The sequence below is a fragment of the Enhydra lutris genome, unplaced genomic scaffold (assembly GCF_002288905.1).
Source record: "Enhydra lutris kenyoni isolate GAN:26980312 unplaced genomic scaffold, ASM228890v2 scaffoldscaffold12, whole genome shotgun sequence".
Classification (NCBI taxonomy): Eukaryota; Metazoa; Chordata; class Mammalia; order Carnivora; family Mustelidae; genus Enhydra; species Enhydra lutris.
Genome location: NW_019154096.1, coordinates 53,727,479 through 53,755,126, shown reverse-complemented (window position 1 = coordinate 53,755,126; position 27,648 = coordinate 53,727,479). Strand labels below are relative to the sequence as shown.

Sequence of the window (27,648 nt, the reverse complement as noted above, 5' to 3'; positions counted from 1 at the left end):
GAGCTGAAGGCAGTTGCTTAACCAGCTGAGCCACCCAGGTGCCCCCAGATCTTCCATCTTTGTCAGTGTAGCTGATGGTCGCATCATACTGTTGCCAACACAGCTGAGACTTCCAAGGTTTCCTTTGTTCTGTAGGCTCTGGGATGTTGGGGTGCCTGCAGCCTGAGAGAGTTGTTCTCATGGCCTGCCCTGCCAGACTCCTGCCACTGGCAACTTCTTACTTCTGAGTGGGCCGCAGGCAGAAGGAACCCGTCCTCTTCTATGCGCTGGGGAGGCTGTGAGCGGCTACAGAGGGAGCACAGGCTGCTGGTCAGGCAGCCTTGGGTTCTAGAATTGACTCTACTGTGGATCAGCTCTGTGATAAGGGGGTCTCTCTGGGCCTCGGCTTCCACATTTGCAAATGAGATTTAATTCTCTCTGCTTAACAGAATTAAAAGACGTTATTTTGAAAACGTGCCCATACGGTACCCATGTCCACTCTCTGCTTCCTCACCCGTGGCTGCCTTCCTCGTGAGGACCTTAGAGTTTGCAGAGGCTCAGCTTTTTAATTCTCCAAATACCTGTGGCCTTGTGACCAGTGGAGGCCAAGTGGTCCTGCTGACCTCATGGCCCAGAGAAGGCTCCTGACAGTACCCGAGGCTGCAGGCCACAGGATATGAGTTGCTGCTGAAGGTCATTCTCAGGCATGTGACTGGCCTTGGGGCCTGGCATCCTCCCTGGCCTGTGCTCAGGATGGCGAATGAGCCAGGGGTGCTGGAAAGGGGGGTGCACCACCGTGGCCGACTCTCATCTCCAAGGTCAAGTCATTTTGGAGGGCCTCTTCTGCCTGTGGTTTTCTTGGGGGGGCGGTTACTCCTGAGCACAGATTTGGGGTCAGGATGTAGTTATAAGACACCAGCTCCTTGAATAGCACTCACTTATGAAATCCCTAATTCCTCCTAAACCCTGGGTCTGTCCAGAACCCAGGAAGACCCCAAATGAGAAACTGTCCCTGCTCACTTTGGGTGGCCAATGGCAGTGCCACCCCAGGCAACACGTGGCCTTGTCTTCTCTCTGGCCCTCAGACCCCCTCTTCACCACCGTGAGGAGCCAGGCCTCACTGAAACATCCGTCCGGTTCCCAGGGAAGCTTGGAGGACCAAGGCGTGTGGAGCTCGAAGGAAGGATGGCCTGCTGGAGGCATCGGCTTTTGGTGGGAGGAAGCGGACGGACAGGGTGACTGTCTGTAGCTGTCTTTCCCAGAGAAGCCCAAGCAGATAATAAAGCCATGTAGAAAATAGGATTAAGGTAATGAACAGGCAGGACGGAGTTTGATCTTTCAATAATGCCAAAGCCTGACTGACAGGCCAATCTGGAAGGTGGAGCGGCACCGCCGGCAGGACCTGGTGGCGGGCGCTGTGCGGGGCTGGGTGGATTCCTTGCTTTTAACCTGTCACTGCTGAAACCTGAGGAGCACCGGGATTTTCGCTTTTATGTGTGTGCTGGTACTTGGGGGGAAGGAGTGCTGGAGGGGCAGCTTTGCTCAGAGCATCACCGCTCTGGGGCCGCCCTCAGGATGATGGTGGGGGCTGGGACACACCTGGGGGGAGCGTAGGGACCCTGCTGGACCCGTCTTCTCCCTGCTATGTCTCGGGGCCTTGCTGTCAGGTCGCTTAGGCTACTTCTTACAGTGCCCGGGGACCCTTTCAAAGGCACCATGGCTCCCTCGGCCCTTCGTTCCATCAAGACCCTTGGAGACTCTGTTCTCCCTATGAGCTGGGGAGGGGGAGGTGCTGGCTGGGGTACACAGGTCAGAGAGCAACTGTGGGCATATGGCCATTGCTTGGATGGCAAGATCTTGGCTCTCTCTCTCTCCCTTCTTCCTTTTCTAACCTATCTAAACCAGGCAGAAAGAAAGATGGAGTCCTTGACCTGACTTGGAAGTGCCAGAGTGTTCCTGCCTACAAGGGGAGCTGGCCTTCAGGCCTGGTTGCAGGCCCCCAAGGGCTCTATCTTGACACACAGTGCCAACAGCCAGCCACTGAAGCATCCCTTGCTAGGCCCCATGGTCCCATCAGACCCCAAGAAGCTGGGCCAAAGCCGTCCCGTTCCTGAGCCTGGGGTCTGAAGGGATCCAGGCCCATCTTACGTGCTCTGTGTGCATTTGAGCAGGAGCCTCGGTTAGGTCCCAAGGAGGGTGCTGTGTGGCATATACCCCCAGCTGCCGAAAGGCCTGGAAGGTTGGACTGGCCTGACACCATATACAGCCCTCCTCCCGGGCTTGCTGTCACCGTGGGTTCTGCATTTTGGCCAAGGGCATTTGAGCTGGATCTAGCATTGGCGCGGGTGGGCTACAGGATGGAGGCCTGTGAGCGCCGACCTACAGCGATCCTAGTGGGAACAGCCGCAGCCCTAGCCAGCCTGGGGACTGGGATGGGGAGAGGTGTGGGCTGAGGTGACCTGGCTACTCCTAGGGCCTTGACTGTTCGAGTCCCAGGCGTGTGAGTATGTGTGGCCTCTGCACACATCCCATTCTCTCCCTTTCCAGCCAAGGTCATCCCTGTCCCCCATCACTCTTCCTTGTCTACCCTAAAGCCCCCGAGTCTCCTCTTTCTCCACAGAGTTGGGGCAGATAGGCGTCTCACACTTCCCCACAGGTGCCCTCTGTTTTTCCACTAGAGCCTGTGCTCTAGCTGCCCCCCCCCCCTGGTTGGGCCCCCCCCCCCCCCCGCCCCGCTCTCGATCCTGCTCACTCTTCGGTGCAGACAACACCGCCGCCACAAGGCCTTCCCTGACCCTAGCCCCGGTGACTGGAGTTGGTAACCCTTAGAGCACTCAAAGGGCCGCCTTGTCAGCCACCGTGGGCCCCGGGGTGGCCTTGAGAAAGGTGAGGGCCAGGCTGCAGCCCTTTCTAACGGCCTGCAGGACGTGGTGTCGCGAGCACAAGCTGGGTCCCACCGAGGGCAGTGGCTGTGCCCACCCGGCCCAGGTGTGGCTTCGTCTCTGCCCGCGGCTCTGCCTCCGCCCCGGGCGGCCTGGCCCTCGGTCAGGGTGATTGGGGGAACTGCCCTCTTTAAAGTACCTGCCTTCTCCTTTGAAAGTATTACTGACAGATTTTTTTCATTTTCTTTTTTCTTTACCTCTTTAAGGAACCCTGTAATTTCTTTCTTTCTTTCTCCCCCCTCTTTCCTTTTTCTTGTCCCCTCTGTCCCCCTGAACTCTTTGAAATTGGCTCTCTGCCTGCTCACACCAAACCGATACTTTGCGTTTCACTTCTCCTTATCCCTTTATGGCAACAGATGTTGAAATTTTGTATCCTTTTATCTGCCCGGCTGCCCCTTCCTGTAATTACGGGCCCCTTGTTAGCAGTACAAAGTGGGCTGCCCGGCTGCCTGGCCTTTGAGCCATTGTGTCTGAACACGTGTGCACGGGCAGGCGCGGGGGCCACGCACGCGCGCGCACACATGCGGGGGTGAGGCCGTGGGCTCCGGCGGGGCCCTTCCACTCGCCTGATGGCGCCGAGGCAGGCGAGGCTTCCGTGGGCTTCTTGTCTCCACCACTCTGGTGTTACGTTTGGGACCTAACGTGCCTCCTTGATTCCGGCCCTCCCCACCAGAGGGCTGGACAAGGCCAGCTCCTGTCTGCTGAGAAGCCTGGGGACTCCCTGCCCCTGCCAGAGTTCATGTCCGCTGAGCAGTGCACACCCAGGGGCGGTCATGGTCCGAAAGGATTGGCCGGACGGGAGGGCCTGCCAGGTGCAAACCGGGCGCCAGCGCCGGTGCCTTGACTCCGACCCCCTGCTGGGGCGGGTCCTTCACCTGGGCCATACCGCTCCCCCACTCCTGTCATTGCCTATCCCGCTTCTGTCACTCCCTAGAGAACCACTCCATGCCCACAGGCCAAAATGTTCTTTTATCTGTCCTCTGACAGTAAAACTTCCCTTTCTCTTCTGGGACCCCTCCGGTCACCCCTTGTATTGTTAGTTAGGAACACGACTCCCTCCCTCCCTCCCTGGACTGAAAACTCCTAGAGGACAGAGAGAACTCCCTCAGCCATCCTTGACTTCTCCCTGCAGTTCCTGGTAAAGCATAATGCCTTGTATACAGAAGGTGCTCATTAAGTGATTGTTGCTCAAAGAAAGGAAGAAGAGAGGAGAGTGGGGGTGGGAAGGAGGAAAAGCCTCCTCTCCTGAGGGACCATGTCTGGCCCAGCTTATACCCTCGCATCCTCTGTCCCTGGGAGCTGAGCTGCGGGAAGGTGAACTGTGTGTCACTCTTCCTCCTTGCCCTGTCCTAAAAGCCCCTATTGTGTCCTCGGGTCACACATCCATGCCAGGCGGAGGAACGAGAACCTCTAGGATCTCCAGGGAACATCCTCGGGAACCCCATGTGTTAACAGTGGCTGTGAAGGGGTGTGGCGGCCACGGGCATTTTTAGATGCAGGCCGGGAGGTGGGTCGGGGATCTGGCTTCTGCCAGCTCGGGGCCCTTGTGCCCTGGAGGACTTTCTGCGGGCTGTGGGTTGTGTTGGGAGCACAGGCGGGCCGGGCAGGGAGGCAGGGAGGCTGGGATGAGCGGACTCGGGGGAGGGTGGGCACCGGCTTCTGGCTCAGCTTCTGGCTCAGCAGGCCCAGACCAGGGGAGGGAGGGGCTCTCCCAACTGGGACATCTGGGTCTTCAGGGCCACTACTGGCCTCCAGTTAGCTGTCCCTAGATGTCCCCTAAAGATGGCGATAGAGGGGTCCGTGTCTTACTAGATTTCCTTCTGTCAGGAAACTCCTTCCAAGGCTCCCTCTTCCCTTGAGATGGAATTGCTGTGCAGCGGGGTGGGAGCCCCGGTTCCCTCACCTGGTTGCCCCCTTAAGGTCCCGGGGAGGAGGCCGCCCTCTGCTTGTTTTTCCCACCCAGGTCCTCTGGGGCATCGCAGAGAACGCTGCCCTCCGCGGCCTGCTCGTCAGGCTCACAGGGGCGGCCCCTTGGTCTTTATCTTTCCCTGGGTGCAAAGAGAATTGCTGGAGTCAGGCTCGGGAGAGGCTGGAGAGGCCGGGGTGTGGAGGACCCCCCAGCCCTCAGCGGCTCCTGGAGGCCCGGGCTTTGTGTGCAGCGGCTGTGAGGGAATGGCCTTTTTGTCTGGCCCTCCGCAGGGCCGGAGCCGGCCCTCGCTCCCGTCGTGGCCCGGGACTCTGAGGGGCAGTCCTGTTCCCACACAAGTTGTGCAACAGCCAAGACTCTGCACCCCCCACACCCCCCACAGTGAGAGGCCGAGAAGCATTCTTGACATTCTTTCTGGAGAAAAGGGGTGAAACGTCTGAATTTGGGGGTCACCATGTTACACAAATTGCAATCTAATCGTTTTTACAAGAACACACTTGCAGGAAGAAAAGGAGCCCGAGAGGAGGGGCTGAGGAGACAGCTTGTTTTGTCCCCGTTTTCCCCAAAGTTTGGAGCTATTGTCGGGCCAATCTTGCTCCCTTCCCCAGAGCTGTTGAGCTAGAGTTTTCTAGTTAAATTGGTCTTGGGGTGGGGGCTGCTGAGGGCCCACGGTGCCATTTCTGTTTGTTTTCCCAAATCAAAGCCCCAGCAGGGCTCCCAGGGCCGCGCGGGGCTGCTGCTTGGAGGGACGGGCCCTTTCCCAGAGCCGCCGTGTCCGCGGAGGCTCCGGACTTCACCTCCCGGGCACCGCACAGCAGTGTGGAGGGCCTCAGGCCCAGAGGCCAAAGAAATTGTATCTTTTTATTGGCCCATTTGAAGTGTGTGTGGCCATTTCAGGGACTCCGAGCGCCGGGCTGCAGCAACTGTCTCGGGCCCAGCTGGGCCGGCGGACATGGGGCTGCGCGACTAGCCGCGGCCTCCCAGCCGGTGCTTACTCTAGCCCTCGGGGTTCCCTCGGCAGGCAGGGTTCTGGTTCTTACCGTAGATGCTGGCATGACCCTTTCTAGGGGTGGCTTGGATGCTGGGACAGGGGCCCAAGGTGACTTGGTCTGGGTGTTGCCCTGATGCTGTGGTCCCGACCCTGCTGCCCGTCCGGCGCACGGGTGCCCAGCTCTCTGTCCCTCTGAATCCCGGGACGGGGGGAGGCAGGTAGAGCCATGCTGGGCTTCACGCCCCCACCCCCACCGCCTTTCATCTTCTATTTCAAACAAACATGAAATTACTTCTGCAGATTAAAGGGGAGAGCTCCTCCGTCATTCCTGAAGGCCTCACTAATGGAAGGGGCAGGGCCCCCAAATCTGGAAGGAGGGAGAACTGTGGAGCCAAACAGCCCCCTACCTGGGTGTGCACAAATGTCCAGGAGCACCTGTGAAAGAGAGGTGGGGGTGGGGGATGGACTCCTTCAGGGACTCCGGGCTGCCCCGGGGTGGGGCAGTCATAGCTGGTGGCCCTTCTGCGAAGACGGGCCCTGCCTGGGAGCCAAAGTCCGTGATCTCTAGGGTCTGGCCTTCAGCCTGATCCCTCTCAGGGTCCCCCACCACAAAGGCTTACCTCCTACCCCGGAAAGAGGAACACCGCCCAAGGGGGCTGGGGGCAGGGGCTCTAAGGGCCTGCCCTCCCGCCGACTGCAGTGCCGTCCTGCTGGGGGGGGGTCTCCTCATTGCCCAGGGCCAAAGCGGAAAGGTAGAAGGGAACCCTGAGCTGCCGCCTCTGTTCCTTCAGCTTCTAGGGAAGATGGTGGCTCCACTGGGGAGAAGGGAGCTTAAGGGTGAGAGCGGGAAGGCCTGGGGCTGAAGTCTGCTCTCACACTGGTGGTGAGCACTGCTTGTGAGAGCCAGGAGTGCTCCTTCCTGCCGCCGGGGCCTCTGACCTGGGAAGCGTGCGTGGCCTTCCTTCTCCCCTCCTGCCAGGGAGGAGGGCCCAGCGGCTCTTGGGTGCAAGTTCGGGATCAGGCCTGGAGGGTGTCCCTTTTCCCCTTCACCACCCCCCCATCCTGCAGAAACTCCCTGCTTCTCCCCGTTCCCTAGCCACAGGGATTAGCGGGTGCACTTGATGTTGAGGGGTAGTTGCTAGGGCCGGAAGGCCCCCCTACGTGGTTGCTAGGGGTCTGGCATCAGGGCGAGGGGTCTGCCCACTGCCGCGGTCACGGAGGGACTTACACAGTCACAAAGAAATTGTTCTTCTCAGTAATCTGCTCTCGGCCACCGGGAGGGGCGAGGGGTGGGGAGCACGCTGCAGCCCAGCAGGCTGGGGGCTGTGATCACACAGGCGTGCTCGCCCCGGGCTGGGGGCCAGCCGGGCCAGGAACACCAGGGACCGGCCAGCTAAGCTGCTTTCTCAGCGATTTCTCTCCCCAGACACAAAGGTGTTTACTTGTTTTAACATCTCCTGGGACTCCCCTTCTCCCTTTGTGTGGTCTTTATCCCCAATGAGGTTTGAGCCCCAGATTACAGGCAGGAATTAAGGCATTGGACTCAGGCAGCTCAGAGCTGCATGACCTGCAGGATCAAGAAGTAGAAAGTAACCAAGTGTGCGCGCGCGCGGGAGGGGGCCGGCCCGGCCGCAGGGCCCATTCTTCCACCCTGAGAACGGCCGCTGGGCAGCGAGCAGGTGTGGTGCAGGCCTGTGGCTGGGGGAGGGGCAGGCACTGGGACTGGGGTGACAGGGTGGGCATCCTGGGCCATTTCCCTTGGCCCCATCCGAAAGGAGCCTGATTTTAGCTCAGGAGGGAGAGCAGCATCTCCCCAGGGACTGAGGCCATTAGGTTACCAGCCGGTGTGGGGGTGGAGGTGGGACAGTCTCTCCTCCTCTGCCCCTCTGTTCTCTCCCCAGTGGGCAGCTAATGATGCACCTGGGCAGCGACTTCCCCCCAGGGGCTGGGGTGTTGGATGTCATGTATGAGTCCCCTTCCACACTCTTGTCCTGTGGCTATGACACCTACGTTCGCTACTGGGACCTCCGAGCCAGTGTCCGGTGAGTGTGCTAGGCGGGAGGTGGGCGGCAGTCCCGGCCCTCCCTCTGGCCCTCCTGGGGCGCCCCCATAAGGCACAGGCCCTGCAGGTAGAGGTGAGGAGTGGCAGCCAGCAAGGTCAGATCGCGCTGTTCAGTTCCTTGCTTGGCAGCCCTGGTCCCCTGACCTGGAGACCACAGCCACTGGGTGCTGATGGAGAGCCCGGGGAGTCAGCGGCCCGTCCGTCAGCATTCTGCCCGCCTTTCTGCCCTGCCACCCAAGTCGTGTGATATGTAGCCAGCCGTGGGAAGCACAAGCGAGGGCCTCGTGTGGCCTGGGGTTCGGGCACTGGCTAGAAAGAGAGCTTTACAGAGGAGGCTTGGTCCTGTTAAGTCTGGTTTTTAAAGAGAGGGTGATTCAGCTTCTGCCCCTGGGCCAGAATGGATTTCTAAGGTCCCCGTGGAAGCTGGGGCGGCAGGCACCCCTGACCCTCCCTCTGACGGCCTCTTCCCGCACAGGAAATGTGTCATGGAGTGGGAGGAGCCCCACGACAGCACCCTGTACTGCCTGCAGACCGATGGCAACCACCTGCTGGCTACCGGGTCCTCCTACTACGGGGTCGTGCGGCTGTGGGACCGGCGCCAGAGGGCCTGCCTCCACGTAAGTGCGCTGCACACCTCCTACTCTGAGATGCCAGGACTCCTTACTAGTGGCTGTACTGGGGGTGGGGGGTCGGGTGGCTGCCTGGAGAAGCGGGGGAGTCGGCATGCCGCCTGGCCCCCTGCGCTGGACCGGACAGGTTAGGGCTCCCTCCCGCTTCCCCTCGGGCTGCTCCTGCCATGGCCGTCCCTCCCTCCCTCTGTTGCAGGCCTTCCCGCTGACCTCGACGCCACTCAGCAGCCCCGTGTACTGCCTGCGCTTCACCACCAAGCACCTCTATGCGGCGCTGTCCTACAACCTCCACGTCCTGGACTTCCAGAACCCGTGACAGGGCCACCCCGGCCTGTGGGCCAGGAGGCCAGCTACTCAGGGACCTCTCCGCCTGGAGGGTGCAGGGATACCTCTGCTTTCCCCCACCCCCCGATGCCTGTGCTCCTAGACCTGCGACCACAGTGCTTGGGCACCGTCAGGTAAAGGCTGCTGACTCCCGGGAATTGGGGGGTACCCCTCCCAGGAGCTAGATGGAGAGAAGGGATCTGCTGCTTTGACAGAACAGCTGAACCTGGCCGGGCCTTGCTTCCCTGTTGGCCAGAGCAAGGATCCGGTCTGGACAGGCCAGCCCTGCCCCTCACCCCTTCTTAGAGCCGTGATAGCTTCGTGAGGTGAGGGGCTCCGGCCATCCCTTTCTGCCCCTTCCTTGGAAGGAGGGGTGAGGCTGCCAATCCTCTGCTCTGGCCCCTACCTCCTCAGTCCCCTCTCTTGACCAAGCTCTTGGGGCTCATTCCTGGGGCACTGTGGGCTGGTCTCGCTTTGAAACTGAGGAAGGACAAAGGGAACCCAGCAGTTTTGAGTGAGTTCTGAGACAACCCAATCTCAGGCCGGCTGCTAAGACATGCTACAATGTTCATTTTTTAAAAAATAAAGCTTGATTGTTCAGTTCATCTCTGGCTGGGGAGTCCTGGGCGGCAGTAAGAGAGGGAAAGACATATTCAAACTTGAGGATGGGCATGTTGGGGAAAGGGTAAGATCAGTCTCATAGCTCAGTGTCCCTAAGACACTCATCTCTTGGGCCCCAGTGGTGGGGTGTGTGCTACCTGTGGGGTATAGATAGGGGACTGTAGAAGGGCTTCGTGCTGTTGAGGAGCTAAGCTGCTCCCCATCTGCAGAAACCCTTCTTCAGCCTCCTCGAACACACATGCACTCTTTGCAACAATACGACCCTCCTCCTGCCTTCACACCCACAATGTCTTAATGTCCTGGACTGTTTCCAAGGTTTCTGTATTTCAAAAAGTTCTCCTTTACCTTACCTCCCCTTACCACAGGGAGCGCATCTGGGCCCTTATGCAAGCTGGGACAGCCCAGGGTTTCCACCAGCCTAGTGTCCCTCAATTTACGCAAATAGGATGGGGAAGACACCCACCCCGCGTTAGGCTCAGGGCCCCCCGGCCCAGCTCTGTTCCATCCATTCCCCATGCTTCCCTCTCTGTGAAAGGCTTGACATTGAAGGTCCCTGAGGACAGAAGGGAGTATCGTCACCACCACCCTCCCTGGCAACAGGCGCGTGGAGAGCTGGACAAGAGGGCAGTCGCCCCGCAGTGACTCAGAACGACTTTACTTGGGAGATCAGACCATGATATGGGGGCTAGGAGCACCCCAAGGCCCAGTTCTCACAGAGCCTGGAGAGCTCTTAGAAGAGAGGACGTACCCCTGTTCCAGAAAGGCCCAAGCCACAAAGTCCGAAGAGCCTCCCCCACTGCTGCGCTGCCCGAGGTCCGGTCACCACACCGCCTGAGGTGCAGGCTCAAGGATGCTCCGCTACTGGGTCTTACAGTCCCCGTCACTGCTGTGGGCCGTCTTCACTTTCTTCAGTTCCTTCTGAAGCTCTGACTCAGCCTCCAGGACCTCCTTCGGCTTCCGGTACTGTGGACGGAACCAGGAAGAGCGCGTCATTCAGTCACAGATCCCCTCCCTACTTACACACTTGTGGCCTCCTCTGATCCCGTTATTTGAAAATGAGGAAATTGATGCCTACAGGGTTGAATGATTTGCTCAAGATCACATGGCTGGGGAGGAGGCTTCCACCAGAGTCCCAGTCCTGCGATCTCCACCCCTCCACGTCGTCCTCTGTCCTCTTGCAGCTGTGACTTCTGAGATCAGCTGAGGCCCCCACCCTGCTCTCCCCCTGCTGAAGGAGGGATGCCTCTTGTCTAGCAAGCACACGCCAGGGGTTGGGGCTGGAACCCGGGACTCCCATGGGATGGGAAATGGGCAGGGAAAGGAGGAGCCTCTCCCTGATGCAGTGGCCAAGAAGTCTGGGTTCATCTTACAGAGATGATCAGGGTGCGGTTGGCATGAGCAAAACTCAGCACGGACTCATCCAGAGGAAGCTGGTACCGGTCTAGGTCAGGAATGGAGAACTTCTTGTAGTACCTGTGGGAACACCAAGAGGTCATTGAAACATCCCGCAAGGGGATCCCCAACAACTGGGCAGCAGGCCCTCTGGTACCAACTTTCTACACAGTTCTTCCGCACTTTCCACAGAGCCAAAGAGGAAGAAGGGAAAGCATTGAGAACAACCATATGAATGAAAGACGTTTTGGCCAAGGGCAGGACCCCTCACGGTTCCTTGATTAGAACAAGGATTAGAGTGACTCATGCTTTAGGCTCAGACACTCAAAGGCACGCAGAAGCAGCCTCTGTAATGTACAGTTCGGGCAGACCAGGCCTCTGCTGCACCCCAAGAACGTGAGAACATGTATGCTAACAAGGGACAGAATAAGTCTATCTAGGACTGTTCCCCAGAGCTGGGAACCAACGGTTCCATTTACATGCAACTTTCTCTGAAGGCCCCGACTACTTTCTCCCTCTTTTGTGGTCTTTCTAGAAGGCCCCGTGGGCCTGACTCCACTTGTAGGCCAGAGAGGGAAGCACATCCACAAGGAGAAATCTAGGAGGACAAACCGTGTGCCTCATCTCAAGCGGGATCTCTGGACTACTTTGCTGGCCCCGAGATTCCCTACCCCCAGCCCCCATTTTCATACACAGTCCCTGTCATCTGCAAGGGCCAGTCCAGAGATTAATGATCCTTTTTAGTAAGAACAAACCCAAAAAACCCAGAGAGCAACACCTAGCCCATGCCACATACGATTGGACTTCATTTTACAGGAAATTTGACCTTTACCAAAGAGGGAGGTAACGGATCTCGCCAGCTTCACGGCCAGCTGTCCGGGGAGCCGGGACATAGCTCCTTGCTCCTGAGTCAGGTGCCTGTCACCGAGAGCGCCTCCTCTCTAGCAGCAGACCTGTATGGCATCTTCCCCGGTGGAAGTGGAGCCTGGGCCCCCACTGGCCAGCAGACCTGCCCCTCAGGCCTGGCGTCCCTGCGGCCACCGTGGGCCTGCGGGCTGGGAAGGGAAACACCACAGGCAGGTACGCGCAGCAACTTAAGTGAGGGGCCCGGAGAGGACAGGGCTTTGAATACTTCAGAGGGGCCTGGTCCTGGTGGTGACAGCTACTGCGGGTCCACTTCAAAAGCCCCAGGGCCCCAGGGACTCAGAGAGTTGACATCAATGCAGCACTTCTGCCCTGCTCTCCTGCCCAAATCCCTGGGAGTTTAGAGGAGGCTCTCAGGGCCCCTCTCCTCCCAGGTTCTCCGCTCCCGCCAAGGTGCTGGGACCGCAGCAGGGGAAGAATGTTTACTTAAAGGCTGACAGTTCAAAAGGAGTGGGGGCTGGGGGATCCTAATGGCCCCACAAGCTTGCTTTATTTCCCAAAGCTCTGCCCCAGGGAAAGGCGATCCATCTGCCTGCAAAAGCGGGTGGAATGCTGCCTCATCCTCCTCCTAGCCCGGGCTGAGGGCTCTTCCTGGGGCCCTTGGGCTGGCCAGCAAAGGTGGCAGACACTGATAATAGGGGGGAGTCAAAGGTTAAACAGCAGAGATTAGATGAACACAAAGGCTTGTTAGGAAGTGTTAACATCTTCCTTGCAAATATACACAAGAAGCAGAACTGGGAGAGAAGCAGCTCAGGCACGCGCAGCCCAGCCGAACCAGCAGGGCCCGTGGAAGGCCTTACCAAGCAGAGTGTGGGGACATCCTTTCTGCCTACCTGGCTTGTGCACCAGGGTGGGACAGGGACGTGCCTATGTACCCTCAGAGGGGCACCAGCAAAGCATATTCCCCAGGCTGGGACAATGGGACTGAGAAAAGAAACCCTGGGGCTTGGCCTCAGAAGGAACTTGCTGTGCATGGCTTGTGTCCGCCCAGTCCCACTCGCACACCTGTTACCACAAGGCGAGGGGCTGGAGGCAGAGTGCGTGTGGACGTTCTGCTTTGTCTTGAGTCTATTCTAATGGATTTAGTTTACTGGTTGAGGTTACACAACTTTCCTCAGATGCTCCTGCTGGGCAATGTTCAAGGGCGTACGGGACATCTGCTTCCTCTACTCAGGGTACAGCCCACCCCCTGCAGACCCCCCATCCCCTGGCCTTGGGGCTCGCCTTGAGAGGAACCACACATGACTTACTCATCAGTACCTGGCCTAGAGAGGGACCCACTGTGCTTCTGGAAAACACAGACCGCTCGGCCTCGAGCAGCCCTAGGGAGACAGCAAACATGTTTTTAGCTATCAACGGTGCCCTAAGCCTTGAGCTATGAGCTGGGGATTTAAAGATGAAGAAGAAAGAAGGCCCTGTCTCTGCCTGAGGAGATCTTGTGTTTCTGCTGAAAGCTAGACCCTTAGAGTGCAGCGGCTCCTGGGCTTTTGGCGGACCTGTGACACCCCCTGTTCCCACCGCCTATTACTGCTCTGTCTCAGCCACACAAAGACAGCTGACGTTTGTTATGCTTCCTGGGCCAGGCACTGCTCTACACACACCGAGTCCTCAAAACAACCCCCTCATTGGCTGCTCTTACTATCCTCTTTCACAGAAAACTGAGGAACCGACCGGTATCATGCTGGAGTCACAAAACCATCCATGGAGAAGCGCCTATTATAAGTACTAATCCCCCAAACCTCCTGAGCCCCCGTCTCTCCACACTCTCTCCTCGAAGTGACAGAGCCCTGGTCTAGGTTGGGGCAGACATGGGAGGGACTGGACTCTCCCTTAGGATCCAGCCAGCCTGCGGGTCCTCTGGGCACTGCAACACAGTGGCTTTCCTTTCGGAATGTCAGAAGTGTTCAAAAGACACGGGAAAGCGAAGGCTGTCAGGACAACTCCCAGTCCTGGCCTGTAACCCCGGCAGGCCCCTCCACTTCTGGGCCCAAGTTTCTTCCTCCGGATTCCTTCCTCCAATAAAGGAGCTGAATGAACTTTCGTCTCCAAACTAGACAAACGAGATGAACTTGAAGTCACTTGTCAAAGGGACCAGAACAGGCCAACTCTGTACCTTCCCCTAAACTGTGTGGAAAGAATGGCTCCTTCACTTGGGCTTTTTGGGAAATGACCCACAGTACCCCCCAACCCTCTTTCTGCTGTATCCCCTTCCCAATTTCCAGTCGTTTCCCAACCTATTCTCCTTTGTAGTGACTTGGGAAGGGACAAGAGGCCAGACCTCTTGAGAGAGTCTTGGAGAGGCTGAAAGCAGAAGCAGGCCCGCTAGAGCCATTCGGGCCGGGCACAGGCTCAGCCAGACTAGTCCTGAGAAGCCTCTAGCCGGCCCCGCCCTTAGAGAAGCAGCCGCCATATGTCCTACCAAAGAGAAACCTTTTGTTTTTAATCCAGTTTCCTAAACTTATTTGACGACGGAATCCTTTTTGTCTAGTGATGCCTATTAACACCTCCCACGGTGCTGTCACCAATGTCAAATCAGCCAAGTTCCAATTTCCAAAGAATTGCTGAAGACATGCTTCGGGCCGGCCTCTGGGCCGGAAGTTTGTGTACATATGATTTCATCAAGTTGCCCAAGCACTCTGTGAGGTAGGTCTGAGTGTTTCCTCTGATACATGAGGAAACCTCGCCCCAAATACTACAGTTTGTATGGGGGGGCAGAGGACAGATTTAAGCCAACGTTTTCCCAATCCAGTGCCCTGCTCCATTCTACTTAACAGCTGCCAGCTGTAGGCTGAGGCTAAGAATCTTCTTTCTGCACACTCTTACCAAGAGCAGGAAGAACCACACTGGGATTCTGGAAAAGTACTTTTTTTCTTCCCTGATTCATCCCCTCACTAGTACCGGAGGCCAAGGACATGATACACTGGAATCAATCCTTTGGGAATTGGGAAGTGGCCAATCCAGTCCTTCAGGGATGAGGCAGGTGTGGACAAAGGAACGTTGGTTTTTACTGGTAACCACGTTCCAGAACATTAGAACTCGGGCAGGCACAGAACCAGCAGGCAACAGAAGAAGGCAAGTCAGAGATGCCACCGTGTGGGGCCTACAGATGCTGGGGCAGCTAGACTGTCGCTAACTTTCCCCTCGCAAGTCAGCTCAGCACGCTGACTCGACAGACACATTTATAGAATTAAGATACAACCCGAGAATGAAAATACGCACCCCGCCCAGCACTGCGTGGTGTGATGATCAGAAAAGAGTTTTAACGGATCCTGAAAAAACGGAGTATCCTGCTCAGAAGAGTAACCACTGAGTCATTGACTTAGCGGCAGTAAAGGTGTAAGACGCATTACTGCCGCTGGTAGGAGATGAAAATGCGAGTCCGCTCAAGAAAGAGCTGGTTCAAGGTTTAGCGGCCTTTCTCTCCTACCTCTGGGCAGAGGGACCTGAGGAAGGCTGGGCCACAGGACCAGAGGCTCCGTGCGGGCTCCCAAGCGGCGCGCGCGTACACCCCTCCTCTCTGTGGATCCAGCCCCCGCCCTGCCCCTTCCAGGGGCTTTACTCCCACCCCACCTGGCCTCGCCCATCAGTTCAAAAATGTCTCCCCCTGCCTTGAGCGCAGGAGTGGGCGTCCCGCCATGTTGCTCCTGGCCAACAGCGCCGCCTACAGCCGGGTACGTGCAGCAGATGGGACCCCGAGGATCCGCCCGCAGATGAAATTTTTGGTGAGCTAGCTAGACTCTCTCCTCTCACTCCCCAGTAATCACATTTCTGCCTCGTATCTGTATTCGACAGTGACCTCTGGGGGACAAAAGGGAGGCAGCAGCCAGCTCCACAAACTGCTAGGCTGCAGATTCAAGTGCTATCAGAAGCACTTTTGTTCCCAGTTTGGACCCAGGGCCTCTTACGCAGGGGAATGCTTGCTGAAGCACAGAGTTTGTTTTCCTAAAGGCAATTTCTCTGTTGTCTGAAATTGCTAAATTCCACTTTAGGCCCTGACTCCCATTAATGATGAGAACAATAACGGGAATAAACTGCCTTTTATCTGAGGGCTTCAAAGTGCTTTATAAACGCAAGCCCTTATTATTATGACTTCGTATTTACAGACAAGGCCCACTGCGGGGGCTGCTAGCTGCGTGAAGAGCAATAATCTTGAAATTAATTCATTCATCTCCACCCCTTCCCCATCCCCTGAACCCTGCCAGAGTGAGAGGGGACGGGGGTCATAAGCAGAGGGCAGAACCCAAGGATGTGCCAGGGGAGCCTGGGAGCTGTGCCACTTTCTTGGGGGCCTCACAGACCCATGGAAGCCGGGAAGGGAGCCGGACAGGAGCTGGGTCCTCCTGACCCTCAGGTAAATAAGCAGATGGATGGCACCACCTGTAGCCCAAGTTCAGCACCCACAAGGCACGCTGGGTGGCTTTAGTGTGTGGACCAGTCACTCAGAAAACCTTCCATTTTAATACGTCAACTGTATGTCATGGGAGTTGGTCCTACGCTTCAATCCCCCAGGCCCAGGTCAAGGCCAGCTCACTAACAGGGTTCTTCTCCTGTGATCAGTCACAGCTCTGGAAATCTACATAGGATCAACGCATTTCCCAGATGGTCAGCCCAGAAACAGCCCTGCCTGGATCAGATCTCCTCCTTGGCCACCTCTGTCCCCTCGACCCTACATTTTGCCTCCCTCACCCCTTGCCTGCCCCCAGCAGAACACTAGGAGAGAAATCAAGGGAAGTTAGGTACCCCTTCGGAAACAGAACACAAGAGACTTCCAGGAGGCCGAAGCCCCTGCCTACCGCCCCTCAGTGGAGAGCAGGGTAAGGCTGGCTGCCCCAGACAAGTACTTCACAGTCCTCCGACTGCTCAGCTGGGTGCTCTCTAGGCCATGGCTCCCTGACAGCCCCGACAGTGATGTCACCAGGCAAGTTCATCATGGACTGGATCCAGCCAGGGGTCAAGGTAATAATAATCTTACAGCAGAACCACCTAAGATCACAAGTTAACGGCCAGGTGATTGCTCATCCCCTCATTATTCAACAAATGCCTGGTGAACCCCAATATGCGCCAGTTACTGGACCAGACGTTCCTCGTCTGATTTCCCCACCCAAGGGAGCCGATTACATTATTCAAGCTGGGCCTCCGGAAAAGAAGCCCTCCAGCTTTCAGCTCTCTCGGGCTTCAGTGCAGCCCTCCGCCCTCCCTCAGAGCTGGAGGAGGAAGCTTCTCTGGCCTCTGGGGTGGGGAGCAGTCTGAGCACCCCCCACCCCAGGGCAAGTCCCACCCATCGTGCTCACCCACAGGTCAGCAGGTGCCTGTCATGCCACTTACTTTTTGTTGGTTGTTTGGACGATGATGCAGCGCTCCGTTTGGTCCACACAGACACTGTAGACGTCCTTAGGGTAGGGGAGGTTTCGAATCCGCCACTGGAAACTCATCTTGGTGTCCTTGCGCATAAAGATGGGCTGCAGAAGGCAAAACCAACTTAGGGACTATTCTTGGTGAGAGCGAACAAGGGACAGCCCCTGCTCTGCAAAGCTCTGCCTGGGGCACACAACAGGAGGAGACCCTCATCTCTTCCCACAGCTCCCCGGACGCTGCTACTGCTGGGACATTCCGGGCCTGGAGCCCTCGTCGCAGGATGACCAAGCCCAAACCCTTTGGGTATTCATTCAAGCAAACCCTTCCAGAGCTCTGTGTCCACACAGAGTGTGGCATACAGGTGGGCACACGGGAGACAAGGGGGTGACTAAGACATGGTGTCTGCCCTCCAGGGCCAGCAGCCCACTCCCACCTCCCTGACCTAACGGAGAGACATACATTGGCTTTGTTTTCCTTGATGAATTCAGGCCCCAGGCCCCCTGCTCCCGGGAGTGCTGGCTCTCCCACCTCCATCTGCCACTGGCCCAAGGCTCCCAAGGCACTTTTCACACGCCACTTTCTCACTGAGGAGAGAAGGAAGCAATGGGATTACCGGAAAGGAAGGGACTCTGCTCTTCCTGCTGAATCACTGACGCCACATTAGATGACTGGAAGGGGAGAGAAGTGGCCATGGTGGGCCTTTACTCCACCTCTGTCCAAGTGAGCAAGACCTCAGAGCTGCCAAAAGCTCAAAGCCCAGCAGAGCATTTCGATACTGGGTAATCTGGAAAGCCCGTACCACGGGTGCCCAAACAAAAGGGATTGACCAAAGCTCTGAAGGGAGCCAAGTGGAGTTAAGAATCTTCCAGGCGTGATTCCAAGCAAGGGAGAAATGTGCTGGTTAGGAACAGGGGAGCTCCTGGTAACGGGGAACATTTGGATCCCAACAAGTACGAACTGAGATGCATTTGTTTCCCTCTAGAAATGTGCCACGGGAAAAATAAGAAAATGAAACCTGACAGGCAGATTGGTCTCATGATTTAGAAAGTCCAAATACAGAAATTCACTCATTTCAGGTATGCCTGGCTTAACACAACAGCCCCAGAACTGTATTTAAACGAAACGTTAGGCACACACCGGATTTCAAATGCGTTATTTATACACCATGGGAATTTTTCTTGCAGAACAGGATCATCCTTTTATAATGCACACAATTGTCTCCATTTTACCTCGGTTTACAACCCACATGTTTACATAAGATTTTTTTTTTTTTTCTCCCCCAAGTAAGGTCCATTCTGTATGGAAATTGTAAGTGGAAACAACTAGTTCCCTGGACATTACCTGAGGACCCCTGCCAGGATTCTGGGAACCCCAAGTCATTCATGTCTTCAAGGTGCAGCCATCACAGCAGGGGAGCTCCCCCCACCCAGAGCTGGAACCCCTGGGCTCCTCTCTCATCCTGCAGCGCTGGTGTCCTGGGGGGCGGGGGCAGCCTAACTACCGCCAAACGCCAGCAGCCCTCCTGACACCGTGCTAAGGAGCTAATAAGTCAGAAAGTGCCCAGTGTTGTGTCACAGCTGCTCCAGCCCACTCCCCTCTCTGGGCTGGGGTGGGTGAGACCCGGAGTCAGAGTCTCGGGATGGGTTTCTTCGAGACCTTTGGAGCCGCTGTGCCAAACCCTAACGCCCTCCCTGCTCCGAGTAAGGCATGCAAGCTGAACACAAAAGTGTGCTGTAAAATTAGAATTTTCCCTTGAATATGTGCTTTTATAAGGTCTGCTGCATTCTGCAGTGTGATTTTATTACGTCTTAGGGCCAAAAATTCTCCCTAGAAACACATTTCCAAGTTTATAATGAAAATTAATAAGGAAGAGTAAAACTTGGAAATATGCTTTATAGGCAACTTTTTTTTTTTTTTTTTTCACAAATACTTCTACTCTCTTAAGTGAATGGACTGTGACCGGGAGTATATCCAAGTCTATTCGTGTAATACCTCACTTAACTGGAGGCCGGCCTTCTGGCTCTTTCACTGCTTTCTTTCTTTTTTCTTTCTTTCTTTTTTTTTTTTTTAACACCTTGGGATTAAATTCTTTGCTAGAATGTAGAAGAAAGTCTCCCTACTCATTCCATTATAAGATCCAATAAACGGTTTTGGTGAAGTCCTTGTTATTTTTCCCACGTATATGGGCATGAATGCACACGTGCAAATACACACTTCGTCTTGTCTTTCTTGTCCTGTCTTTGTTCCTGAACTCAAGGACAGTTCCTGCGGCAACAGAGGACTGTTTCCACCTGCTGTCACTCTGATTTGATTATATGTTAAACCCAAACTGGTGTGTGGAGGGTCGCTCTCTGGGATGCTGTCGTATCTTCCCGCTGAGCCAGGGTCAGTCCTTGCAAAGGAGACTCTCCATGACCCTAAAGGGCCCAATGGGGAATATATGAAGGAGGCAGTGCCCGGGGGCTTTTTCCTAAATCAGCAGGAAGCACGCTGCTGTCCTAGACTGGTGAAAGGAAGCCCCATCTTTCAGGTGGGCTGGAAAGTGGAGGTCCTAGAGGCCTCTTTCCCCAAAGCTCCAAGCCTTGGCCTGCTTCCAATGCGGATAATTACATTCCCCTTCCCTAAACACTCCCTGCCGCTCAAACTGGAGGCAGGGCTCTTCTTTTCTGCCCTAAAACACTGCAACATTGCTCTGTGGCTATTAAACAGCTGCCACGTCCCGTCCCCCGAGGAGGCTGAAGGGAATCGAGTGGGTCATTTATAAAGCCGGCGAAGTGCTTGGGGATGAAAGTGCTCAATGTCCTCCAAATGCAGCCGGGGTGGCGAGGCTGGCGGTCAAATACCAAAGCAGATTAAGCCGGTAATCCAAATGTAATCGCGGGGGGATGGCCTGCCCTTCAGCCTCTGCCCCCCTGGACGGGCTGTGTTCTTCAGGGGCTGGTTTGATGTTCCGATCCTTGTTCTGGGGCCCTTCAGGTTTCCCTCTATGACTACATACAGCACTCATTGTGTGGGGTGGGAATGAATAGCCCTGAGACGGTTGAAAAAAAATATGACACCACTATGCTTATTAACACCAACTGGAAGAACTCCCTCCGACACAGATGCACCAGCGGCAAATTACGTTCTGGGTTTTTCGAACAGAAAACCAGTTTAGCCAATTATCACATTTGTATAGTTAGCTGAGAAAATGGAAACAATTCCCATTTATGGCCACAATAACCGTGTCCGTATTTTACTTTATAGAGTGCTCAAGCTCGAGTTAGTTCAGGCCCTGAGATTGTTTATACTTAAAAATTAATAATTTTGGAAGGGCAGCTGGTGGGGGTAGGGTGAAGTGGTTGGAGATGGGTAAGGACAAGCTGTTCAAGTGGGGTGTTCCTGTCTGCCCAGCTCTGTCCTGCTCCCACCAGCCCCTTCTTCAGTCATTCTGGGGGTAACAAAATTTAATAAGAAAACAGGATTAAATATTCTCAACAACCAATAGTATGTTGTTGTGCATTAAAGCACAGGCTCTTAAACAGGCAGACTCAGACTTAAATCCTAACTCAGAAACTAACCAGCTATGGAATTCTGAGCAAGGTGCTGAACCTCCTAGAGCTTCCGTTTTTTCCTGACTGTAAAGGGAGACAACAGTACATACCTCATCAGGCTGTAATGAGGATGGTTCGATGAGATAACTCATAATGAAGCACTTAGCATGGCGCCTAATAAAAGTTATGGTATTATTATCAGATAAACTTTGGCCAGTGTCCGCCTATCAATCTGCATTTCTGCTTTTAAGAAAAAAAAAAGGAGTTGAAGGCTGTCTATTCCCCACCTGCCAAGAGAAGTGACAGGTTAATGTGGAATGCTACAGAGGAAGGTACCAGAACTTGTTTCTCATTTTAATTTCATGTTCAAGCACAACTAAGAGGCCGGGGGTTATTTGTTTGTTTTTATGGCCACAGCAGCTATAGGCAGGTTGTTTGCTCTGAGTGGAGGAGAGAGGTGGTGCCGGGGCCTGCGGGGAGGAACTGCAGCTAGTCTCGGGCCTGGCAATGGCGGTGGTTAGCCCACGTGACCTCTGCTTTCATAAGCTTGCCCCTGTTAGGCATTCCAAGCCTGTCACCCCCTGGGAGCGCTATAAATTACAATGCATTGTGAGGATATTACTACTGTATTGGTTTCCACCAAATCAGTGTCATATGCTAAACACATCAAGATTTTTAATAGCGCCAGACTAAACCAATTGGGACTGGAGCCCAAGCAGCTCATAATAAGGAGGGATCAACACTTCACTCTGTGACTGAACATGCGCAGGACACACATTTTAAGACTGCAGACTAAGAAAATGCAAACCAGTGTAATCCGTGTTGTCGGTTCTAGACATTTATGAGCTGTCAGAAAAAGGGAAAAAGAAATTCCCTTGCCGATACTACCTGTCGATCAGGCCCAGGAAGAAATTAAAGTCAAGAATAATGACAAGAAAATAACCCAACCCATGATTCCATCATTGGATTTAGCATTTCAGGTGGAACTTAATAAAGAGACCAACTCCCACTGCTGACAGCCTCAGGCCTTGGGTCAAAGCAGCAGCCACCTAGCTCTGGGAAGTCAGTTAATGCTGATGTGCATACCTGGGCACAGAGGATGGACAAATCAAATAATTCCCAGAAATCTGGGCTGGAGCCCCTACTCATGAGTATAGTCTTAGAGGAAAAGAGCTGCAGGCATGAAAACAAAAATGTTGCAAAATCCCCATTTCCACTCCAGACCCCCTTTGATTCAGACACTTTCCAAGGTAAGGGTCAGATTTAACAGCGCGCCCTCTGAGGCCAGGTCAGTACCTGCTGCGGCTGCAGCTTCAGAAAACAAGCGAGCAAGCCAGGAAGCGCCGTGAAAGCCTGCCCCGCCCTCCGCTCGCTCAGCCCGGAGTAGAGGCTCACTTCCAATTCTGCCTTCTCTATACAGGTCTTCCCCAACACTTCTCCTACGGAAGACTTCCTCACATTCCCATGGGTCTGGGGGTCAGGTGGCGTTTACTGGTCAAGCAGACACTCCACCTGGTGTCCAGCCCTGACCTCACATTATTCTCAGGGATAATCTTGCCTTGAGGGCCTCAGTCTCCCCTGGCTTCACCTTTGGTGCTCAGTTTCTCCCTCAAGCCTCAGACTAGAATTGCTTACTTGTGCTTTGGGTCACGCCCCGCGTTCCTGCGGGCCCAGTGGAAGCCCCCATTACTTACCAAGTAGCTCGCCCGTCTTCTCATCATATTCTTCGGCCATTTCCTTTCCATCTGGGAACAAATAGTGCACCTTCCTTCTCCCTACGCACAAAGCAGAGAGTGCCTTACCCCCATGCCTCCTCTTACCTTGTGCCTTGCACATCAAGGGATCTACCTGGGAAACACCAACAGCCTTGGGCTTGGGCATGAGAAACCCTCCCAGAGCTGCCCATGAACTCTTTGCCAACCATTGCCCACCGCTAGTTTAAGACATGTCCTGGGACGCCTTTCCTTTCTGCAGCTTTCTCTGAACACATGTTCCCTCTACCAACAAAGCTCCATACTTCTCATCTGTTGAACTCCTTGCCCTTCAAAATCCAGCTCAAATGTCACTCCACTGGAAAGTCCTTAGCCACGCTGGCAAAAGTCATCACTTCCTTATTATTTGGGCCTCCCTGGTGCTTTATTCATATCCATAGTGGGGCATGTGTCACATGGTATGGTACTTTTGTTAAAGAGCATCCTCTCTCCAGGAACAGTGCCATATTTATCTTTGTCTCCCCAGTTCCTAAAACCAAGCCTATGCACTCGGGATACTGAACTGGGTTTCCTGACCAAGCACTCCTTCTAGCCACACCATTGCTGTGCCTTCTGCCTATCTCTCCGCCACTCCTAGCACGCAGCCACATAATGTTAGTCCTTTTACGTTTTCTTCATGTTTACCTCAGTTACGATTTACATTTGTGCGATTCTTTGATTACGGCCTGTCACTATTAGATAGGAGGGGTTTTATCCTGCTTGCCTATGGTTTCCCTAACACCAAGCATAGTGACTGGCACACGTTAGGAGCTCAGCTAAGTATTAATTGAAAGAAAGAACACTGATTCAACTTTCACTGAAACAATGCAAGAACCCAGGGGAGTCTCCTAGCCCAACTCTTCCACCTGTATATTATAATCATAAGCATTTTTTTAAAGCGACTATGTAATTTCCCCTATTTTTACCAATGGGTCAGTTGACATAGGTAGGTTCCTCAGCGAGCCTAGTAACAGGGACAGGTACCCAAACTAAACTTGATGAGTAAGGGCTCCAAGGACCTTAAGAAGTTAAAGGAGTCGCTACCTAAAATTTGCAACTTTATCTGATCTACCAAGCCTTTTTTCCATTTAATTCATTCCCCTGGACACAATTCCCTTGAGTCATTCCCAGTTTGTATTCTGGGGAAACTCATCCCCAACTTCGCAGAGCTTCTCAGCGTGCCCCTAGGTTATACCCCCTTAAATCATTTGGCTGGCTAACAGAGGCGGACGGGGTTTTCCTGGTAGCAATGGGGTCAAAGGTGTTGCCCGTGAGTAGCTAGAGGTGTCCGGCCTGACCCTCTTCTCCCCTGGAGTCCCTCTGGAGTCCAGGCAGGATGCGGTACTTACTACTGGCCAGCCATTTCACATGTTTTATTGCATTTAATTCTCAAAATAATCCTATGTGCCCCCATTACCTGTATTTCACAGATGAGGAAAATCGAGACTTAAAGTTCATGTAACTTATCCAAGCTCATAAAGCTATGAAATGACAGACCGATATTTCAGCTCATCTGAGGCCAAAATCCATGCTCTAATAACCAAAGTAGGATAATGTGCATAGCTTTAAGTATCTGTAAGGCTGAACGCTGTTCCAAAGGTTTATTGGTCATGTTTCTAGTGATTTACTATGTTTAGACCTTAGCATATTCTATTTGGGCATTTATCTTTTTCTTACTAATCTGACTGATCTTTATGATATTAACCATGTGTCATGTATGTTGCAAATATTATTTCAATTGCCTTTTAACTTTGTTTAAAGTGGGTTTTCCTAAACAACTGCATAATTTCTATATAGTCAACTATTTTTTCCTTTGTGGCTACTACCCAGGAGTTGTGCTCAAAATGCCCTCCTTTACCCAAAGATTATATAATAATTATCTGTACTTTATTCTTTTTTTTTTTTTTTTAAGATTTTATTCATTTGACACAGAGAGAGGCAGAGAGGCAGGCAGAGAGAGAGAGGGGGAAGCAAGCTCCCTGCTCAGCAGAGAGCCCTATGCGGGACTTGATCCCAGGACCCTGAGATCATGACCTGAGCTGAAGGCAGAGGCTTAACCCACTGAGCCACCCAGGTGCCCCATATCTGTACTTTATTCTAACATATTTACTCTACAGGTATATATGTATGTGTATATATGTGGCTAATAAACAACTTTAAGTATATTAGCATACTTTGGTAAGAAAATACATGTATGTGTACATGCATGGAAGAAATATGGAAGTAAATTATAGGGGTGCCTGGGTGGCTCAGTCGGTTGAGCATCCAATTCTTGTTTCCAGCTCAGGTCATGATCTTGGGGTCGTGGGATCGAGCACTGCGTTGGGCTCTGTGGGGAGTCTGCCAGAGATTCTCTCCCTCTGCCCCTCCCCCCATTCTTTCCCTCTCTCTCATTCTCTAAAACACTAAATAAAATAAAAATCTTTAAAAAAAGAAAATGGGGGGCACCTGGGTGGTTCAGTCAGTTAAGTGTCTGCCTTTGTCTCAGGTCATGATCCCAGGGACCTGGGATTGAGCCCCTCATCAAGCTCTCTGCTCCCCGGGGGTGCCTGCTTCTGCCTCTCCCTCTGCTCTACCCCCTGCTTGTGCTCTCTCTAATCAATAACATCTTTTTAAAAATGTAAATTGTGATTATCTCTAGATGGTAGTTGATGGGTGATTTTACTTATTTTTCATATTTCCACAACAAGCCTAAATTCTTTCTGAAAAAAATTTGAAGAGTATTGGATTCTCATTACCAATAGCAGTGCTTTCTCATGGGAGGGAGGTAACATCCTCCCCACACCCACACACCCATCAGGAGGGTAAATCTTTAGGAGAGGTTTGACAAAACGTATCCATATACTTAACATTATTATTATTTATTATTATTATTTGGTTTTGCGGAAAAAGATCAAAAACATTGTTTTGTGATGCTAACAAAAAAACCTGGCAAAATCCTAGACGATGAAATATTTGTTGAAGTACCATCCAGTGACCAAAGGAAGTGAAAGCAGGGACTTCAATATCTGCACCCCCATATTCACAGCAGGATTATTTACAATAGCTATATAAGTGGAAGCAACCCCTGTGTCCAGCAACAGATGAATGTTAAACACAACGTGGTGTGTGCGTGTGTACACTGGAATGCTATTTAGCCTTGAGACAGGCAACAACATAGATGGACACTGAAGTGAAATAAGTGGACGGTAAGTGAAACAAGCCAGTCACCAAAGGACAAATACCGTGTAACTCCACTTATGTGATTACGTTCCTGGCATCGTCAAGTTCATAAAAACAGAATATACTATGGTAGTTGCCAAAGGCTGGGACCGGGGAGTCAGGGTTTAAGAGGTACAGAGTTTCAGCTGAAGACGAGGAAGTGCTGGAGACGGATGGCGGTGAAGGTTGCCCAACAATGTGAATATACTTCATGCCAGAGAACACGGTTAGAATGGTAAATTCTATGTTATCTATTTTTTACAATAAAACCAGAAACCACAGTTCTATGAGATAATGTCCAAAATCTTTAGCTTGGCATAGATCAAAACATACCCCAATTTATCCAAAATCCCTCTTCGTTTCCCACCATTTCTCCTCACTGCTCCTTGAGAAAAGAGAACTTTTATTCACCCTTGCGTCCTAGCACCTAGTACCTCACACAGTGTGTGTGTTGGGGGGGGGTGTTGTTATGACTGGGGGGACGCTTATGCCTCACTAAATGTTTTGTATTCCCCTAGTAATCAGCCATATGCTTTCGCAAATCCGTACCTTTCCTTACGCGTGAGTCATTCCCTCTTTTACACTTAGCAAACACAGATGAATTCTTTAGGACCCATAAACATCACCTCTTCTGTGAGGTCTTCTTTCAAAGAGCCGACGACTCCCACCTTCGTGCTCTCATACACTTTATAGAAGATTCCAACCTCTGGTTAACATACATTCTTACTTATTTACATATCGATTCTTCCCCCTCTCTGCTCTGGTACAGAGCCAGGCACATAGCAAAATCCTCCCTAAATGCTGCGTGAATGAGCAAATGAGTAGGTGATTTTAATTTCCACGCTTCCCTGATTGGCTTCTGCCTGCGGATGTGTGCCTCCAGCTGGTCTCCCACAAGCTACAGGAGTTTAGACAGTAATTTATCTGGCTGCCAAGCAAGTCCAGCAAAGAACCCCTGCAGCACTGGGGGTCCTACATCCGCCAATCCTAGGGGGAGACAAAAATCAGGACTCCTTACCTCTATGTCCACCTTTTTCCAGGCACAGCGCTGGGACCTTTGCTGTTTTCCCTACAGACCCCGGAGAACATTTAGAAGTTCTCTTACAAACACATTACAGCTGGAAAGGACATCAGAGGTAGCCCTTCCAGCTCATTTTACAGATGAGAAAAATAAGGCCCAAGCAAGTAAAGAGGCCACTGTACTTAATGGCAGAGTAGTAACTAGAGCCCAGGTCGCCCACCTCTTCATGACGCCAGGCTGCGTTCAGCAACACAACCCCACTGACTGGACGAGAGCCTAGGGCCGGTCTAAAACCCTCTTTAATTTCAGTTTCCTATTCTGTAAAATGGGGTGGAAAACTGACAGCCTCTTGGGACAGCAGTCGGGAGCAAATGACATAACGAGTACGAACGGAGTTAATATTTATTAGTAACAGAACTCAGAGCGGGACGACGTGGTGTAGAGGAAACTAGGAGGTGTCCAGAGACACGTGTTCCAGTCACGTCATCTCTCTGGGCCTCAGTTTCCTCATCTGCCAATGCAGGACTGGGCCTAGTCTGGCAGCCGCAGCACTTCCCGCTTGGCCGTCCCAGGCTCGGAGGCCCTTCGTGGAGGCGACCACGCGGAGGGCTGGACCCTGGGGTAAAGGACTAGGGAGCTCGTGGGGGGCCTCGAGTTACCGTCCTGCAGCAGCGCCGTCTTCTCGGCGGTCCGCAGATTCTCCAACCAGCCCGTGACCGCCATCTTCCCTCCGCCAGGTCGCGCGACCGGCCGCTTCCATGGCAACCATTCCGCCTCCGGTTACTTCCGGCCGACCCGGAAGGTCTTCTGGGCATTTGCCCTCCCCACCCCCACTTCCCACGCGCCACGCCCTCCGTGCGCTCTCATTGGCTGCCCAGGTAAGTGGTTTACTACTGCCCACCGTGGGTGACCCGCTAGGCCTGAAGTTGACCCACAGCGGACCGAATCGCCGCGGCCGGGAGGGGCCCTTAGGGCAGGGTCCGGACACTCCAGCCC

The 27,648-nt window shown here is 53.7% G+C and overlaps 2 protein-coding genes across 10 annotated transcripts in view; one reads left to right on the top strand and one right to left on the bottom strand.

Annotated features, from left to right (window-relative positions):
* The window catches only part of LOC111144856 (F-box and WD repeat domain containing 4), a 99,503-nt gene extending 72,093 nt beyond the window's left edge, over positions 1-27,410 (top strand). For 2 of the 5 annotated variants that reach the window (XM_022499401.1, XM_022499402.1), the window contains exons 7-9: positions 7,741-7,881; positions 8,377-8,518; positions 8,727-9,459. In XM_022499401.1, the coding sequence (XP_022355109.1) occupies positions 7,741-7,881; positions 8,377-8,518; positions 8,727-8,846 (403 nt within the window). In that variant the 3' untranslated portion in view covers positions 8,847-9,459. Of the gene's footprint in view, positions 1-7,740; positions 7,882-8,376; positions 8,519-8,726; positions 9,460-10,010; positions 10,055-27,389 lie in introns of those variants that run through there. The other 3 variants (XM_022499400.1, XM_022499399.1, XM_022499398.1) reach the window with 3 other exon arrangements.
* On the bottom strand, positions 10,114-27,430 carry LOC111144858 (deleted in primary ciliary dyskinesia homolog (mouse)). Of its 5 annotated transcripts, XM_022499407.1 has the most exons (7): positions 27,312-27,418; positions 22,374-22,454; positions 17,606-17,730; positions 17,117-17,250; positions 11,480-11,486; positions 10,846-10,905; positions 10,114-10,438 (listed from the first exon to the last, which is right to left on the bottom strand). In XM_022499407.1, exons 1-7 carry the CDS (start codon positions 27,373-27,375, stop codon positions 10,334-10,336), a joined length of 576 nt encoding a protein of 191 aa, XP_022355115.1. In that variant the 5' UTR covers positions 27,376-27,418; the 3' UTR covers positions 10,114-10,333. The 5 variants fall into 5 exon arrangements, 4 of the variants coding, with proteins under 4 accessions (XP_022355115.1, XP_022355114.1, XP_022355112.1 ...); XM_022499406.1 differs by lacking the exon at positions 11,480-11,486 and having other exon boundaries at positions 10,846-10,948; positions 27,312-27,430; XM_022499404.1 differs by lacking the exon at positions 11,480-11,486 and having other exon boundaries at positions 10,846-10,948; positions 17,117-17,277.
* Between the last annotated feature and the right edge of the window lie 218 nt (positions 27,431-27,648).

What these genes read in the sequence shown, in the direction of transcription:
- LOC111144858 (XM_022499403.1), bottom strand. Translation starts at nt 22,560, where the DNA reads ATGCCCAAGCCCAAGGCTGTTGGTGTTTCCCAGGTAGATCCCTTGATG. An exon ending in TCAAGGAAAACAAAGCCAAT is followed by an intron (nt 17,251 to 17,605) that starts GTATGTCTCTCC and finishes TGCCTTCTGCAG; the next exon opens with CCCATCTTTATGCGCAAGGA. An exon ending in ACCGCACCCTGATCATCTCT is followed by an intron (nt 10,439 to 10,845) that starts GTAAGATGAACC and finishes TTCCGTCCACAG; the next exon opens with TACCGGAAGCCGAAGGAGGT.